Here is an 18,423-nt window from a genome sequence, read left to right on the forward strand (position 1 = left end):
CAGGATTTGGAATAGCTCAACTGGAATTCTATCACCTCCACTAGCTTTGTTTGTAGTGATGCTTTCTAAGGCCCACTTGACTTCACATTCCAGGATGTCTGGCTCTAGGTCAGTGATCACATCATCGTGATTATCTGGGTCGTGAAGAGACTCCAATGGAGGGCTGAAAACAGAAGATTAACTCTTTCCATTTCCTTATAGCTATTATGGTCAGTCCCTCAAGAGCCCCCCTCCTCCCATTTTCTCCTCTCTCTAACCTGCAGCCAGACAAGTTTTTTCTGTTTGAGCAACAGAACCTTTGTTTATAAGAGCAATTGACCAAACCACCCCTGGATTGTTCCTTTATCTCTTCCTGATTTTTGTTGAATCCCATCCTACTTCAAAACTATTGATAGCTCTGCACTCTAGAACCCCTGTGCTTTGTACTTCTCTAAATTCCTCAGACTAAACTTCCTTCCTGAGGGCAGGAGGAAAAGGGGGTGACTGAGGATGAGATGGTTTGATGGCATCACCGACTCAATGGACAGGAGTTTGAGCAAACTCAGGGAGATAGTGAGGTCTGGCAAAGGAGTTGCAAAGAGTTAGACACGACTTAGTGACTGAACAACAACAACAACAACAGAATGTATAAATCAATGCTGGAATCTAAAATCGCTTTGCAGGGACTTCCCTGATGGTCCAGTGGTTAAGTATCTGCCTGCCAATGCAGGGGAACATGGGTTTGATCCCTGGTCTGGGAAGATTCCACATGCCTTGGGGCAACTAAGCTCTGTGCACCACAACTACTGAGCCTGAGCTCTAGAGTCTGCCAACAACTAGAGATAGTCCCCACTTGCCCAAATTAGAGAAAACCCTTGCACAGCGATTTAGATCCAGCTCGGGCAAAAATAAATTAATTAGTTAATTAAAAAGTAAAATAGCTATGTAGTAGTGCAAAGATGATTGGCTTTGAAATCATAAAGACAGAGGTTTCAATTCTGGCTCAGCCCTGACAACTACAAGTATTTATTGAACTCTTAGTAGACATTCAAGCTCTGTGATAGGTGAAGATGCAGAAGTGAATTAAAACATAATCATCATTTTCAAGGCCCTTATATTTGAAGGATGGAACAGGGAGATGAAATTCCTAAACAGATTGTATCTGTACAATAATAGATCTAACTAAAGGTTATATTATGACAATCTTATGATCTTTCACAGTTTAAGCCTTGGAGTCTTTATTTGTAAATCAGGAATAATTATACTTCACTTCCAGGCATAATGGCTGGCACATAAGAGGTTAATATTGCAAAACCTGTTATTCCAGGGAAAGCATTTTATGTCCTTGCTTCTCCTTTCTGTAAAGAAAAAACAATAAGTGATCTTTTTACAAACTGCATTTGAAGGCTTTAACGTAAGATTCACTTAAAGTAAATACACTTACATAACTTTATTACAACAATAAGAGGTGTGAAAGGGAATTATTAAAAATCTCACCATGCTAGAAAATCACCTACTTTCCCTTGGTAGTCTTATTTCCCAGTTTTTGTCTGTTACAAAGCTGTATCTATTTTTAAATGTTTTAGTGTTGTTACAAGGTATACAATACTTGTAATTTTTGGTGGCTGTTAAAAATTTAATTGACTGGATTCCTGTTATTTGCTTAATCATTCCTCTATGGTTCCACATTTCTCTTGAGAGACAACGATTCATTGGAGAGAATGAAAACTTTGAAAACAGAAATATCCTAGGTTTGAAGTTCTAAGTGAACCTCTTACTAAGAGATCCTGGGTAAGTTATTTAACCTTTCTGAAACTGACTGTTTAAAGAGGATGGATTTTAATAAAAATTACGCTTTTATTCTGCATTTAGAAGTGATCTGTATAAAGTCTGTGCCAAAATTTGGATTGCATTTAGAGGTGATCCGTATAAAGTCTGTGCCAAAATTTGGATACTCGAAATAAATCATAATTTTAATATTTAATTATCAGTACATAATGCGATAAACACCTTTAACACATAAAGCTCATTTAACCCTTTGTGTTAGTTACTTCCTTAGGATCAAGTTTCACATGGGATTACTTGGGTCAAAGATTATAAACATTTTTACGGTATTTAGAAACATCTCAAATTGCTTTTCAAAAGACTTCCTTCAGTTACACAACTACTAGCAACACACATTACATCAGCCTACTTTATGGTTACCAAAGGTATATCATTGTGTGACATCTTTGTAACTGATAGTTTTAATTTTCTTTCTGAGAAGTTGGAACATTTTTTTTCTTTTTTAATAGCAAGTACTGTCTGTAGGAACGACAGCTCAGGGCCACGTGGGTTGCGGATCGCACAAATGGACTACATCTCCCAAGGTGCTCCGCCGGCGCGCCGACAGGAAGTGGCCGGAGCATCTCCCGCCTCCACGCCGAGGAGAAGAGGTTCTATCCGGGGCCTTGGCGCTTCTCTTTCCTTTCGCGCCGGTTGCCGCTGCGGAGCGCGGCGGGTCCATGTGCGCAGTGAGCGGCACTATTCCTGGCCCAGTAGCACCCGAGCCCCGGGTTTGACCGCGTCCCCGCTGCGATGGACCCCAACACCATTATTGAGGCCCTGCGGGGCACCATGGACCCAGCCCTGCGTGAGGCCGCGGAGCGTCAGCTCAATGAAGTAAGGACGCCGGGGTGGCGGTGGCGGTGGCGGCAGCGGCGGCGGCGGCAGCAGGCGGGCGGACTGTGGCAGGCCAAGCCCTCCCGGCCTGGCCAGAGGCGCGGACGGAGTCGCTGAGGGGCCCAACTGGAGGGGTGGGGCGGGGACCTGACGGCGAGTGCCACGCCGGGGCCCTTTGGCTGCTGCGGTAGTGGTGGCGCCGGCCACGGTTTGCGTCGGATCCTGAGTTGGGCCTCTGGCTGCGGTGGAGACATGAGGGGCCGGCTGGGGCGAGGCGGGCGTGACGGGCTGGACACATGGCTGGCTCGGGTGGCGGCCGCCCTCTGGCTCATTCCCAGCTTGTTCTCGCGCCCAGGAGGGGGCGAAAGTCACCGGGAGGTTTTCAGACGTTTCCGGGAGGAGTCTTGCTGGCGCCGGATTTGGAGGGGCTCCTGGGAATGCAGAGCTGGTCCACTGGAGGCTGCGCCTGCCAGCTTGTCCCTTTGCTGGGCTGATGGGTGACCTGCACAACTTTCTCCTCCCCGGCTGAGTTGCTAGGGACAGCTTTCAGAGGCGAGCCCCCACTTCTTAGGCAGGGTGAAGGTAGTGCGGGACACCCACAGGAGTCTGATTCACTGCTCTTCTACTCTATTATTGCCTCGCTGGGGAAGGCAGGGCTATTTAGTGGAAAGTGTCGGGTGAAGCGCAACCTTCTAAGTAGAGCTACACCACTAATTTCTGAACTGACCTTGGGCAAGGCGCTTAACCTTTCGATCCTGACTTTTTCTCATTCATAAAATTAGGCCAGAGGGTTTGCTGAGAGGTCAAGGGAGACGATGTAAGACAGTGCCTTGAAACGTGCCAAGGTCCACATCAACTATCTGAGGGTTGGTTTATTTTTCTCCCCATATTTTTGAAGGAGACCACTCTTTGGAAAGCAGCCTTATTATGTGGGTATTTAATTGTACTCGTTTCCGTTTCATTCTTTGTTTCTAAGTTTCTGCAACTTCTGTTGGAGTATTTTAAAGACTTTCAAAAGGATCCCTGTCGCTTCCTGTGTCTCCCTATGAATTTGCCCAGCTTTAGTGAGGTTTATGTCTTTTTATTTTTAAGGTAGAGAGAATTCCTCTTTAAAATAGAATTTCAGTTAGTTTATGTTCCTCTTAGCTGGTAGGTAAATACTTCTAAAACTTTATATTGACTAATAGGAATTGAACATCTTCAGTGTACCACGCTGTTTAGAGATCCCTGGCCTCAGTGAACTTAAATTTTAAAAAGCTCATCCACAGAATTTAGACAAATTAAGTGTAAAGTTACTTCAAAATAAAAAGTTAGATCTATTTTATATGGAAGACCACTAGATCTTGCCAAAAATGATGCTCAAATTCTCAGGCTGAAAGTCACCTTGGGAGGAGGACAGATTCCTTTTGGATATAAAATAGTGAGTTGAAAGAAATTCACTCTTTAAACCATTTCTAAACTATGGAGAGAGTTATGAATCACTTTTTGCTTTTGTGATAGACACATGTTAAAATGAACATTATTTTGTTTATGATGTGCTAGACACATTGCAAGTTCAGTCATAGTGATGTCTACCATGACTTTGCCCTAAATCACATGAGTTTCCTTTTGGATATAAAATAGTGAGTTGAAAGAAATTCACTCTTTAAACCATTACTTAACTATGGAGAGAGTTATGAATCACTTTTTGATTTTGTGATAGACATAAGTTAAGATGAACATTATTTTGTTTATGATATGCTAGACACACTACAAGTTCATAGTGATGTCTACCATGACTTTGCCCTAAATCACATTATTTTGAGTAAATATACTTGTGTGTAATTATTAATTTAAGAAGTTATTTGGAAGAATTGGTTCCTTTGTAGGAAAATTGAGTAAGTAATACTTCCTGCAAATTTGAAATTTATTTATTCCTCAAGCAGCTCAGTTCAGTTGTATGTGCTAACATCTTGTAATAGAGACTTGGGGTAAGTATTTAACAGGCTAGTTTTTAGAAGATAAACAATCAAAGTAATATTCAAAACGTTTATTATTTAACAGTTAAGCTGCTATTAGGGTTTTGAAATTTTCTGAAGTATGAACACTGCTTAGCTTTTCTTTCAAAAAAAATTGATATCTGGCCTGTATTTCTGTAATTGTTAGCTACTTATATTTTGCACTTTTCTTTCAGTTATTACAAAATACCTAAGTTTTTTAGTAATTTTCCTAAGGTAACTTTTCTGTTAATTAGCATATTTTAATTTCCAGTCTTGCTTGTGTTTGAATTCTTTTTGCTTTGACTTTCTTGTGGCAGAACCTAGGTTTAGTCACACTATATAGCTCAGTCGTGTCCGACTCTTTGCGACCCTGTGGACTGTAGCTGGCCAGGCTCCTCTGTCCGTGGGATTCTCCGGGCAAGAATACTGGAGTGGGTTGCCATTTCCTTCTCCAGGGGATCTTCCCAACCCAGGGATCGAACCCTGGTCTCCCGCATGGCAGGCAGATGCTTTATCCTCTGAGCCACCAGGGAATTCCTGAACCTAGGTTTAGGAAGAAATAAATCCAACTCTTGAAGAAGCTTGACTGTAGTAAGAATGAGGAAGTAGCATCTTATTTCTGGCAAGCTTTTCTTGCTTTGGATAAAATAGGGTAAACCAGTCATTCCATCATGATGGCTTTTTCAACTGAAGCTACATATTGGTTCATTTAGTTAGAAGAAAAAGATCATTGCCATTGAATGAATCTCTTCAGCTAAGTGAAGTAATTACTAACTTAAAAATTTTTTAATATTATCAAATAGATAATTTAAAAACCAAACCAAAAGTGTCCCTATCTCAGAGATTGCACTTGACTGTTCCATTTGCTTGGAACCCCTTTTATTCATTTGCCTCCCAAACTTGTTATTTCACTTCCCTCTCATTACTGTTCCGCTGTGTCTGTATCCCTAAGGAGTGACTTGACTACCATGCTCCATGTCTCCCTTCACTTGTTTATATCATATGTATTGTACTTACTGTTTCCCCAGTATAATTTTTGAGTTTCATGAGATCAGGAATTCTTATGTCTTGTTACTGTTATTCTTTGGTTGTTAATGGTAGGCTTTACTGACTTCCTGTTACAGTAGATAACAGTATAGGCTTTAGGTTTCTCATATGACCTCCACTTCAGGAATTTTAAGGGTATTTATGTTTTTTATATTACATATAAAGTTCCAACAGATTGTTAAAGACCACTGTATGGACACTGTTTTTGACAGATATTTTCAAGATAAATCTGATTAGTATTTCTCACTTAACTCTGTAGTATGTTATGAAAGTTTTTTTTGAACCACTGTTATAATTTGGAACCCATTGCCATGTCTCAGTTTGAAATATGTTCATGTAACAAGCTTTGCCTCAAAAACTGGAGAGAACCATTTTGATTTTTTTTTTTTTTAACTACTGGAAGATTTCTCCATTAGCGGGAGGGTATTAATTTAACCTTTTTTAAAGCATCATTTTCCTTATGTTATCGTGGTATGTCATTGTGTGGGTTGAGCAAAATGATAAATGTAAAAATTTTAGAACTACTAAGTTCTCTCGAGAGTATTTGAATTACTGTTTAAGTGCCAATTGATTAACCAATCCAACATGCAATACATTTCATTTCCTACCTAAGTTAGTAGTTGTTCATCTCAGTGGCAGATGATCAAAACTGATGGAGAGAGAACACATAACCTGTTATTTGGGCACTTAGCTCACTAGTGGATAGCATTATTATATTGCAGCATGAAAACTGGTACTCTTATAAGCACACTGCATGGCACATTGTAGGCTCTCAGTAAATATTTGTTGAATGCAAAGAAATAAAAACTTGAATAATGGAAATGTTAAGAATACTCATCCTTGAGTTGTTAAAGTAGATTTGTGTTACAGGGATCTTTCAATTCTCATTGAAATTCTAAACTATATAGTCTAATATATCTAGAAGTGCAATTAAAAAATTTGTTTAGGTTATCTAAAATGTGTGCATTTGGTATTCATTCAACATTGTTTCTAATATTCTAGAGACTATTTGTTTTTGAATGCAAAGACTGTTCTTTTCCATCTGTACACACACACACTTAGAAATACTTGTTTTTTCATTTTCATTTGCAAGATAAAATATGTCTGAAGGTTTTTGGCAGATTATTATAACAGAGGACAACATCTCTGCTCTCTTGCTTTAGCTGCCAGTGTTCCTCAGTGGAAACCTTTCTGCATGCAAATTTTTACTCATGCTGCTCACTCCTCTTGTTAAGCTCTATCACCTACAACTAAAATTTTTCCTAGTCATGGTTTAGTCCCTAAGTTGTGTCCGACTCTTGCGACCCCATGGACTGTACGTAGCCTGTTAGGCTCCTCTGTCTATGGGATTCTCCAGGCAAGAATACTAGAGTGGGTTGCCATTTCAAATCTCTTAAACCCACAGTTCCTAAGCTTAATGTGCTATAAAATAGTTATGTGGGCAGAAATGTTGCTTTTTCACATGCTTTCTGTGAATAAAAAGTAAGAGGACATAGCCTTGGTAAGTTTCTTGATATTTTGTGTTTATCTTTAAAATTCATGAACTACCTAAGTTATATCTGGTATCTTCACAGATGGTTACTATTACAACTGTAAGTGATATATTTATTTATAATTGATTAGTTTTATTTTATTTTATTAAAGGCTTATGAAATGTTTAAGGAAAATCTTAGGTCTGGAAAAGTGCAGAATGACAGCAGTTTGGCATGTCTAAAAATTCAAATATTTTTGAGACTATGGTGTATATTTTTGGAAGATGGAATAGTTTGTAGTCTGAGCAGGTAACATTCCTTAATTAGGAATGTCATGAAGTAGGTACTGTTGTGAGTTTTGTAGAGGGAAAGTCCCTGGATTCTTGGACAGTTAGACAGGAAGTTATTCAGTGACATAGCATGTTAAAGATCTGAAAGAAAAATAACAGTGTATTAGTAATACTTATAAGAAAACAACTTTCTTTTTCAGAATTAGCGATGCATGCATATCTGTCAGTGGCACAGTAATGATGAGTTTGATTTAAAGTTTGGCTTTTCTTTTGTAAATTTTTTTTGTCACTGATAATTTGTAATTAAGTTTTTAGAAACACCTTATTTGGAAAGCATTACCACTGTTTAATGAAAGGCAGGAAGACACAGTGAAGACCCTCAACCTGGTCCTAATTTTACCACTACACTGACTTACCCTCACTATGCCTCATATTTCATATAGGTAAAATAGATACAGTATTTGCTTTTGTCAACTTCTTTAGTAAAGCAGAGAGGGAAGAAATTCCTTGGCTCTTGAAATTATCTGGCTGTATTCATTTTATGTAAACTCTGATATCAGAGTGCCCTTAAACCCCTCTCTTCCTTGTAAATGATGTCAAGTACGGAGAAGGCAATGGCACCCCACTCCAGTACTCTTGCCTGGAAAATCCCATGGACGGAGGAGCCTGGTAGGCTGTAGTTCATGGGGTCGATAAGAGTCGGACACAACTGAGCGACTTCACTTTCACTTTTCACTTTCATGCATTGGGGAAGGAAATGGCAACCCACTCCAGTGTTCTTGCCTGGAGAAGCCCAGGGACGGGGGAGCCTAGTGGGCTGCTGTCTATGGGATCACACAGAGTCGGACACGACTGAAGTGATTTAGTAGTAGTAGTAGTAGTTGTAGTACAGTAACTGAAGGTTTGTTTGGTTACATTCCAAAATGGCAAGAAATAATAAAAAGTTACCTATTAAAGAGTAAGCTTTAAAAGAGACTGACATTGGGTGGTTACATTGGAAAATGTGGGTCTGGAAGGGAAATTGATATTGAAGAAAGCATGACTAAAAAGTTTTGTCTGATTTGAGGAGCTGTAAACCCCAAGGAGAAAATGTCCAGGAGGCAATTGGGAATGTGGAACTGAAGTTTAGGATAGAAGGCAGTAATAGAATAGTGATTTTTCTTCTGCAAGTGAATTGAGAGGAAGGGAGTATGATCCGGATGTGTGGGGTGGACTGGAGCGCAGCACACACTTAGGCCATGCTCATTTTTTGGGGACTCTGAAAAACATGGAAAAGGAGATGGGAGAATTGTGCAGAAAAGTAGGAGGAAGGCAAGAAAAGGAATTTCAAGTAAGAAGATTGGTTTCCTTTTTCCTTAAATAAATTTAAAAAATTTTCTACCAGTGAGTATGAATTCCTTTTGCTTAAAAAGCTATTAGAAAAAACGGTTTTTGACATTTCTAAATGAGAGAAATTAACAGAAAATGAAGACTTTGCTGGGAAGGTCTTTTAACGTATTGATAACCTTGGAGAAAGATAACCTTGGAGAAAACAGTGTCTGATTACAGGATTAGTGAGTGAAATGCTCGTTCAGTTCAGTCGCTCAGCATGTCCGACTCTGTGACCCCATGGACTGCAGTGTTGCAGGCTTCCCTGTCTATCACCAACTCCTGGAGCATGCTCAAACTCATGTCCATTGAGTCGGTGATGGTGATGCCATCCAACCCTCTCATCCTCTGTTGTCCCCTTCTCCTCCTGCCTTCAATCTTTCCCAGCACCAGAGTCTTTTCCAGTGAGTCAGTTTTTCACATCAGGTGGCCAAAGCATTGGAGCTTCAGCTTCACTAGGAATAAGTTTGTAGGTTAGAAGGGTAGTAGGGTCAGGGGAAGTGTGTTTATGTGATATATATGTCTTTCTTTTTTTTTCCTTTTGTAGTCAGACTTATTTTGGGGAGTAACGGAGCTCCCTGTGGAATAGAAGATTTCAGACTTTTATAATGATAGTTTTCTATCTGTAATGTTTTATAGTCCTCTATCCTAGAATTACATCCTCATACTGCTTCGTGACCTTATCTTCCTACAGGATAGATCTGATCATGTGAAAACTTTCAAAAATAAGTTCACACTTAATAGATCTTGATATGATCACAACTTACCTATTCATTTTTGTCTTTCACTGTTCTCTTTCGTACTCCTGGTAATCTCTTTAAAATCATATCAGATCAGTCACTCAGTCGTGTCCGACTCTTTGCTACCCCATGAATCGCAGCACGCCAGGTCTCCCAGTCCATCACCAACTCCCAGAGTTCACTCAGACTCATGTCCATCGAGTCAGTGATGCCATCCAGCCATCTCATCCTCTGTCGTCCCCTTCTCCTCCTGCCCCCAATCCCTCCCAGCATCAGAGTCTTTTCCAATGAGTCAACTCTTCCCATGGGGTGGCCAAAGTACTGGAGTTTCAGCTTTAGCATCATTCCTTCCAAAGAAATCCCAGGGCTGATCTCCTTCAGAATGGACTGGTTGCATCTCCTTGCAGTCCAAGGGACTCTCAAGAGTCTTCTCCAACACCACAGTTCAAAAGCATCAATTCTTTGGCGCTCAGCCTTCTTCACAGTCCAACTCTCACATCCATGCATGACCACAGGAAAAACCATAGCCTTGACTAGACGATCCTTTGTTGGCAAAGTAATATCTCTGCTTTTGAATATGCTATCTAGGTTGGTCATAACTTTCCTTCCAAGGAGTAAGCGTCTTTTAATTTCATGGCTGCAGTCACAATCTGCAGTGATTTTGGAGCCCAGAAAAATAAAGTCTGACGCTGTTTCCACTGTTTCCCCATCTATTTCCCATGAAGTGATGGGGCCGGATGCATGATCTTGTTTTCGGAATGTTGAGCTTTAAGCCAACTTTTTCACTCTCCACTTTCACTTTCATCAAGAGGCTTTTGAGTTCCTCTTCACTTTCTGCCATAAGGGTGGTGTCATCTGCATATCTGAGGTTATTGATATTTCTCCCAGCAATCTTGATTCCAGCTTGTGTTTCTTCCAGTTCAGCATTTCTCATGATGTACTCTGCATATAAGTTAAATAAGCAGGGTGACAATATACAGCCTTGACGAACTCCTTTTCCTATTTGGAACCAGTCTGTTGTTCCATGTCCAGTTCTAACTGTTGCTTCCTGACTTGCATACAGATTTCTCAAGAGGCAGGTCAGGTGGTCTGGTATTCCCATCTCTTTCAGAATTTTTCACAGTTTATTGTGATCCACACAGTCAAAGGCTTTGACATAGTCAATAAAGCAGAAATAGATGTTTTTCTGGAACTCTCTTGCTTTTTCGATGATCCAGCAGATGTTGGCAATTTGATCTCTGGTTCCTCTGCCTTTTCTAAAACCAGCTTGAACATCAGGAAGTTCACGGTTCACATATTGCTGAAGCCTGGCTTGGAGAATTTTAAGCATTACTTTACTAGCATGTGAGATGAGTGCAATTGTGTGGTAGTTTGAGCATTCTTTGGCATTGCCTTTCTTTGGGATTGGAATGAAAACTGACCTTTTCCAGTCCTGTGGCCACTGCTGAGTTTTCCTTATTTGCTGGCATATTGAGTGCAGCACTTTCACAGCATAACATAACTCGTACTTTTCCTTTTAAAAATCTTTTCTTCTCATTTCCGTGGGTTTAACTGCTTTAGGGTCTAACTAAAAAACTTACTGTCAGTCTAATTAGAATTAATCCCCCACCCTACCTTGAAGTGGTGATCTTTTATCTCTGTAGTATATGGCATGTTGTAAAGTACTGGTAAGTGGAGTGGAGTTAAAGGAGATGGAGTTGAAGAATTTTGTTGAGGTGGGTTAAGGGTGAATGTTGGTTATCTGTATTGATGACAAATAATGAGAAGGTAAGAAGTTGTCTAGAAAGATAGTTCTGTATTATGGTGAGCAGCTTTTAAACCTGAGTGTTAGCAGTTTTAGCTTTATGATATATAATGACCCATTTGTTGCTTCACTTCTCCTGGTTCTCGGACTGCTAGATGCCAGGAGCTTGAGGCAGGCCCCTAATTAGTGTCAGCATCCAGAAGTTACATTTATACTTAGACTCATATAAAAGATTTATTGTAGCATCTTCTGAAGCCTAATCAGTGTTTGCCAGACTTTGTGATTAAAGTTGATGCTAGTGATATTTTTACTTAAATTTATTTTTTATATTATAAAATATAAAGATGTTTAACATTTATGAATAGTTAACATGTGATAGAAATTCTTCTAAATATGTGATAGTTTGCTATATTCAAGAATCCAGAAAGTTGTTAGAGATTACCCAACGCTTGAGTTTTTTCCTAACTTGTACAGTTAGTGTATATCTTGTTTGTTTTATAACTAACTGTACAGATCTATGCATTTTTCCCCATTTTTAAACTTAATTGAGGTATAATTTATATACTATAAAATTTACCTGTTTTAAGTGATGATCAGTGATTTTTAGTAGATTTGAGTTGTATGGCTTTTAGAACAATCTAGTTTTGGAAACGGAGAAGACAGTGGCACCCCACTCCAGTACTCTTGCCTGGAAAATCCCACAGACAGAAGAGCCTGGTAGGCTGCAGTCCATGGGGTCACTAAGAGTCGGACACGACTGAGCGACTTCACTTTCACTTTTCACTTTCACGCATTGGAGAAGGAAATGACAACCCACTCCAGTGTTCTTGCCTGGAGAATCCCGGGGACGGGGGAGCCTGGTGGGCTGCTGTCTATGGGGTTGCAGAGTCGGACACGACTGAAGCGACTTAGCAGCAGCAGCAGCAGTTTTGGAAACTTATCATTATCCCAATAAAATGCCTCAACTCCAGTTTATAGTTAATCTCCATCCCACCCTCCAGTGATGATGAATCTACTTTTTGTCTCAGTTTTTTTTCTTGAGAACCTGATGTTTGATATTGGTACTAATTTAATTGAGTCCATTTGTTAACTTCTTTCGGAGAAGATGACAAGGCTTCCTGCACTAGGGATTTCAGATGGACGGCACCAGTAGATGGATGTCCAAGGTTGAGATTGCTTGTGCTATTCCTGCTGATAGAAACACCCCTTCTTTCTTAACCTTAGTCTAGCTCAGTTGTCTGAACATAACAGTTTTTTTTGGTCAGTTGCGCTTTTTGGATTTATGCTGGTGTGTTTCTGAAAGCATTCAAAGTGACAAGATAATAGAGTGATAAATTAGTACTTATTTTCAATGTTTAGTTTCGCTGGTTTTTTAAAATAATAAATTTATTGAATTCAGTCACTTTAGTATCCAATTCAAGGGTTTTTTAGTATATGCACAGTTATGGATCCGTAACCACAAACTTTAGAGCATTTTTATCACCCCAATAAGAAATCCATACTATTAGCAGTCACTCCCTACTTCTTCCTACACACCTCCAGTCCTCGGCTACTTTCTGCCCATAGATTTACCTATTCTGGACATTTGATACAAATGAAATCATACCATCTGTAGCCTTTGGTGACTGGCTTCTTTCACATAGTGTAATGTTTTTAAGCTTCATACGTATTGTACTATGTGTCAGTACTTCATTCTTTGTTATTACTGAATAATGTTACACGAATGAATGGATATGCTTACATTTTGCTTACCCATTGAAGGACATCTTAGTTGTTTCCACTTAGTTATGAATAATGCTGTGAATGTTCAAGTATAAGTAATCTTGTTGATTTTTTTTCTCTTTTGAGGGATAATTTATATATAATACAAAGCTCAAAAATATGTACAACTCAGTGAGCTTTTACCTAAGTATCATCCTCCAGATTAAGATGGATAGACAAATAGAGAAAACATTTTCATTGGCCTCTAACTTTCCCTTAAGACTCTTCCTAATCAGTACCTTTCTTTAGGTTACTGTTACTCTGATTTCTGTTAATTGTAGCTTGGATTCACCTGTCCTTAAACTTCATGTTAATAGGATTACATAGCATGATATAGTCTGGCTTCTTTCTCAACATGTTTTTGATATCTGTATTATTGATTTCATAGGTTGGGTATTTTTTTTTTAAGTTATTGTATAGTATTTCATGTATGAATTATATCACATGTTATATAGTCATGTTTATATGGTTTATATAGTCACATGTTAATAGGTATTATGAACATAACCCCTTATTTCTCTTGAATATATAAGAGGGAAATTGCTAGGTTATGAGATAAGTGCATGTCAGATAATGCCAGTTTTCCAATATGGTTGTACCATTTTATATATCTACCAGCACTGAGTTCCTTTTTTTCCTTCCCTTGATCAGTGCTTTGGTGTTGCATATATTGTTTTGGGGTAGCTTTGTCTCGTCCACGCGTGTGTGTGGCCATGCCATGTGGCTTGTGGGATCTCAGTTCCTCAACCAAGGGTTGAACCTGGGCCATGGCAGTGAAAGCCTGGAATCCTAACCGCTAAGCCACTAGGTAGCTCCTTGTGCTAATTATTTTGTAATCTGCTCGCACATATTTGTTGATTTTTGCTTTGGAGTAGTTAACACTTCCTCAGATGCTGAGGTGGTTTCCTTTTGTTCCCCTCAACATTACTTATACCAAGGCAGGGCCGAAGCCTATGAAGCTTGACTTTTATCTGTCTGATACCAAAACTATTTCATGTCTTTCACCCTTTAAAGTGTTAGGCTTAGGTTTTCTCCACCAAGATGATAAAAATATTCACCTTGGTTTCCTTCAAGTACTCCTAAGGGGTTTTTTTGTGTTGTTTAAACCTTAAGAAGTTAGAAATTGATAAAGGTCCTTTGTTATTATAACATGTGGTACCTATTGTGTTACAGGAAGATGCACTGAGTCGCACGTGCTCACTTCTAACTCACATGTAGCTGTCTATGTCCAACCAACAAAAACAGTAGCCGTTGTGTGGTGGTTTTTGTTGTTATAAAGTGACTCCTAAATGTAAACCAACAGCCTCATTTGGAGTTCCAGTCATAGAAAGCAGTCTTTTTCTACTCAGAATGATAAACTGCAGAATTGGGACCTCAGGAGAGCATTATATATAAATGAAACTGCATGTTGTACTTTATGAGTGATTTAACGTACTGAAAAGTAATTTGGCAAAGTCAATTTATGCCCAGCTGACTTTAGAACATACTTTCTGAGAAAGATGAGGTATGATTTTTGTGTGTTTTTTTGTTGTTTTTATTTTTTGGCCACACTGCACAACTTGCAGGATTCTTAGTTCCCTGATCAGGGATTAATCTCTGGCCATGGCAGTGAAAGCCTGGAATCCTCACCATTAGACCACCAAGGAACTCCCTGTCATGTTTTGATGTTTGCTAAAATACTTTTCGTGTTATTTCCTTATAGCTATCCTGTGAAGTAGATTTTGTTATACTGACTTTGTAATTAAGAGTTAGATTTGCTGCAGACTTCTATATACTACTATATATAAAAGAGATAATAAGAACCTGCTGGTATAGCACAGGGAACTCCATTCAGTACTCTGTAATGGCCTATATGGGAAAAGAATCTTTTTTAAAAAGTGCCATAAATATTTGTTAAATATAATTAATCTTCACAATAAAAAAAATTAATTTGCTGAATTAAACTTGCTCAGGAGTTTAAAATGTAGGACATGACATCACTTAGGTTTATAACCAGTACTGTCTTGAATTCTAGCAGTTCATTCATAGAGTTCACAATTTTATGCAGGAGATAAGATATATTGCTGTAATATTAATGACTTAAGAAGTATCATAGTAGTGGTCTTTGTGGGCTTACCCGTCTAAAAATACAAATTTGCTTTTTTGCTCCATACAACCTCTATGTGATCACAACTGCCTCTAAGGCACCTTTTTTGTTAATTCATTCAGTTATTCTTTTAATAAATTTGTTGATTATCTTGAATGCCAAATATGAGTAATTGGATATAAAGATAGTAAAGTGTTTATTCCTAGTGTGTCTTGAGTCTAATAGGAGAGGCAGACATAAAGCCAGTCTACAAATATGTAATAATTATTATGAAGTGGGAAAAAAAAACCCTTGGAGCTTATGAGAGTAATTGGGAGCCCTACTTAGCCCTAGTGTGATCAGTAAGGAAATGCTTCTTTAAGGAAACGTTTAAACTTGAGACCTAAAGAATAAGGGTGTGGACCAGTTAACTCTGGTGGAGCATTGGAGAGAAGAGTGATGTAGGCAGAAAGTGACAGCGTGTACAAAGACTGAAATGGGGTAATGTTTATTGTTGCAAAAACCTAAGGTGGGGCAATGAGGGGGATGAGGAAATTTCTTTAAGTGAGGCTGAAGAAATAAGCAGAACAAGATAAGACAGGGCCTTTTAGGCCTTAGGAAATACACTAGAAAATTGTTAAAAGATGTGTTTCAAGGGGATTACTTTACAATTTTAAAGATTATTAAGTACTAAATAAAGCATGGTTGGGGAGGCAAATGGTTATATTAAGAGGGATGATAGTCAGTTGGACTAGGTTGGTGTTAGTGGGAATGGAGAAAGTGGATATATCAATTATACAACCATTTTGGCTATGCAATTGATAGAGTGTGATGTATTGAATTGGGATAAGAAGAGGAAAGTGGACTTCCCTGGTGGTCCAGTGGTTAAGAATCTGCCTGCCAATGCAGGAGACATGGGTTCAATCTCTGCTCTGAGAAGATTCCATGTGCTGAGGGTTGAAAAAGCCTGTGGGCAGCAACTACTGTGCCAGAGTGCCCTAAAGTTTGTGCTCTGCAACAAGAGAAGCCACTGCAGCGAGAAGCCTGTGCAGTGCAAGGAGGAGTAGTCTCTGCTCTAGAGAAAACACATGCACAGCAACAGAGACCCAGCACAGTGAAAAATCAATAAATTAAAAACATTTTTTTTTAATTTTAAAAGAAGAGGAACATATTAAAGATGACAGTCAATTTTCAGATATGAATAACAGATAGTGATGACAGGTTGGGAGGGGTGGTACAAGGAAGGAAGAGTCACGACTTTTAGGGGAAAAAATGATTTCATCATAGTAAGTCTGAAAATCCTGTGTGATAATGGAGGTAGGGATGTTAAATAGGTCTGTTAGTGTGTCCTTGACTGGAAACTACATTTGATTTATAGATGGTAGTTAAAGATAGGAGTTGCATGAAATCAGCTGGGGAGCAGAAAAGCTGGCCTATGACTGAGTTCTTGAACCATGTAGACAGAATGAGAAACAACCAAAGGAGCCTGAAAAGGTACCAGGAAAAGTGATGTATGAATGATTTAGATGGCAGGGTGTTTCATGAAAGATAACGGTTAACTGTTCAGATCTATTTAGAGTACTGAAAAGGGTAAATTCCTCCCCTCTATCTATTTAACTGCTCCTGTCCAGGTCTTAAATTTAAATACTACTTCTGGGTTAGGAGATTCTACTTTTGATTCTTCCGGAGTGTTTTCTGTTTCTTCCATTATATTGATACTTATTACAGTTACCTGTTTGGCTGTCTTATTTTCCTTCATTGTTCATTTTCCATGAGGTCATGGAGACTTCCTGTCTTGTTCAACCTTGTGTTTTCAGGTCCTGGTATAGTGTTTTGCACCAAGAACAACTAAGTAAATAATTTTTGGAGTGACTAAATGAGCAGAGTATCCCTTTGGGTCTAATGTGGAAGACATTTTTTTATATCTGAAGGGAAATTCTTCTGTTTCTAAGAATGTGTTTGTAGAATGCATGAAAAAGTCTATAAGGAGGAAACTAAAAATTATGAGTGTCCATGTGAACATGCACAGAAAAATACTAAAACTTGGGCTGGAAGGACAATATAGGAGGTATTTATATTGTGGAAGAGGGAATGAGAATACATATAAGAAGAGATTTCAGGTCTTTTTTAATAAAAGCAAATATGACAGATTTAGGAATTAACTAACTTTTTTGTGTTGTTAATGAAAGTAATCCAGGATCATGGCATAAAATTTGGCTAATAGAAAATCTCTATAATCCTACCGTCCCAGATATAACTCATTAGCATTTTTGGTGCATTTCATTATTTTCTGTATGTGTTGCATTGTATATTCATGTAAATACATTTATTAAGTCATGCAGTTTATATCCTACTATTATTGTATGTTCAAAGCTATTTTTAAATGTAGCATGCATACAGAAAATGATCATGAGGATACAGTTGATTAATTTTCACAAACTGGACACACTTATAAAACAGCTGTATTATGATACAAAATGTTATTAGCACCTTGGAAATGACCCCCTCAGGTTATTAATTTTTGCTCATTTCATTTTTGTCTAGCCACTTAATGGAATATCCCTGGAGAAATTATTACTGAATTGGGGAAATAGGTATCACAGAGGAGACTGTTTGTGAGCTGCTGCCATCAATGTGGTTAGAAGTTCAACAGTATGTAGGCAAATGCAAACATATGAAGGTTTTAGGAGTTAGATTACTGCGTTTTGTGTGTGTTTCTTATATGTGAGTGGTAGGAAATACTGGAACCAGCTAGTGGAGGAGAGCCTTTTGTGCCAGCCAAGTAGTGAAATAAGAGTACTAAGAATATTTATTTGCAGAAATTTAAACTATATTTTTTTATTTGTAGGCACACAAGTCTCTGAATTTTGTTTCAACGCTGCTTCAGATTACTATGTCGGAACAACTGGATTTACCTGTGAGACAGGCAGGCAAGTTTCCTGAATTATTTTCTTGGATATATGTAAATAATGTTTGAAAGGTTCATAGTTGAATAGCAGAAGTGTCTTGGGAAGATCCTTCTGTGATTTTCTTCCCAGAAAATTGATTTGGCCCCCTTGTGTTTACTACGAACTGTCGCAAGTACGTTGGTATCTGGTGGCAGAGTTTAAAGGAATGTGATATTTCACCAAATTAAGAAAAAAGCTGGAAAATTGATGAGGTTTATTGCAAGATTCTCCATATTGTGTTTCCTTCCTTGATGGATGATTCTAAGATACAAACCTCCAGTTATTTGCTTTTACTGTTTTATTTTAACCATTTAAAAGATACTATTTCTTAGTCCCAGTTTCAACAAAATATTAATTCCTTCAGTATCA

At 38.6% G+C, this 18,423-nt stretch overlaps 1 protein-coding gene across 1 annotated transcript in view; it reads left to right on the plus strand.

Annotated features, from left to right (window-relative positions):
* Positions 1-2,393: 2,393 nt before the first annotated feature.
* The window catches only part of IPO7 (importin 7), a 45,199-nt gene continuing 29,169 nt past the window's right edge, over positions 2,394-18,423 (plus strand). Inside the window, exons 1-2 of the mRNA XM_070383905.1 lie at positions 2,394-2,640; positions 17,955-18,036. Coding sequence (XP_070240006.1) covers positions 2,557-2,640; positions 17,955-18,036 — 166 coding nt within the window. The 5' untranslated portion in view covers positions 2,394-2,556. The remainder of the gene's footprint in view (positions 2,641-17,954; positions 18,037-18,423) is intronic.

The sequence above is a fragment of the Bos mutus genome, chromosome 15 (assembly GCF_027580195.1).
Source record: "Bos mutus isolate GX-2022 chromosome 15, NWIPB_WYAK_1.1, whole genome shotgun sequence".
Classification (NCBI taxonomy): domain Eukaryota; kingdom Metazoa; phylum Chordata; class Mammalia; order Artiodactyla; family Bovidae; genus Bos; species Bos mutus.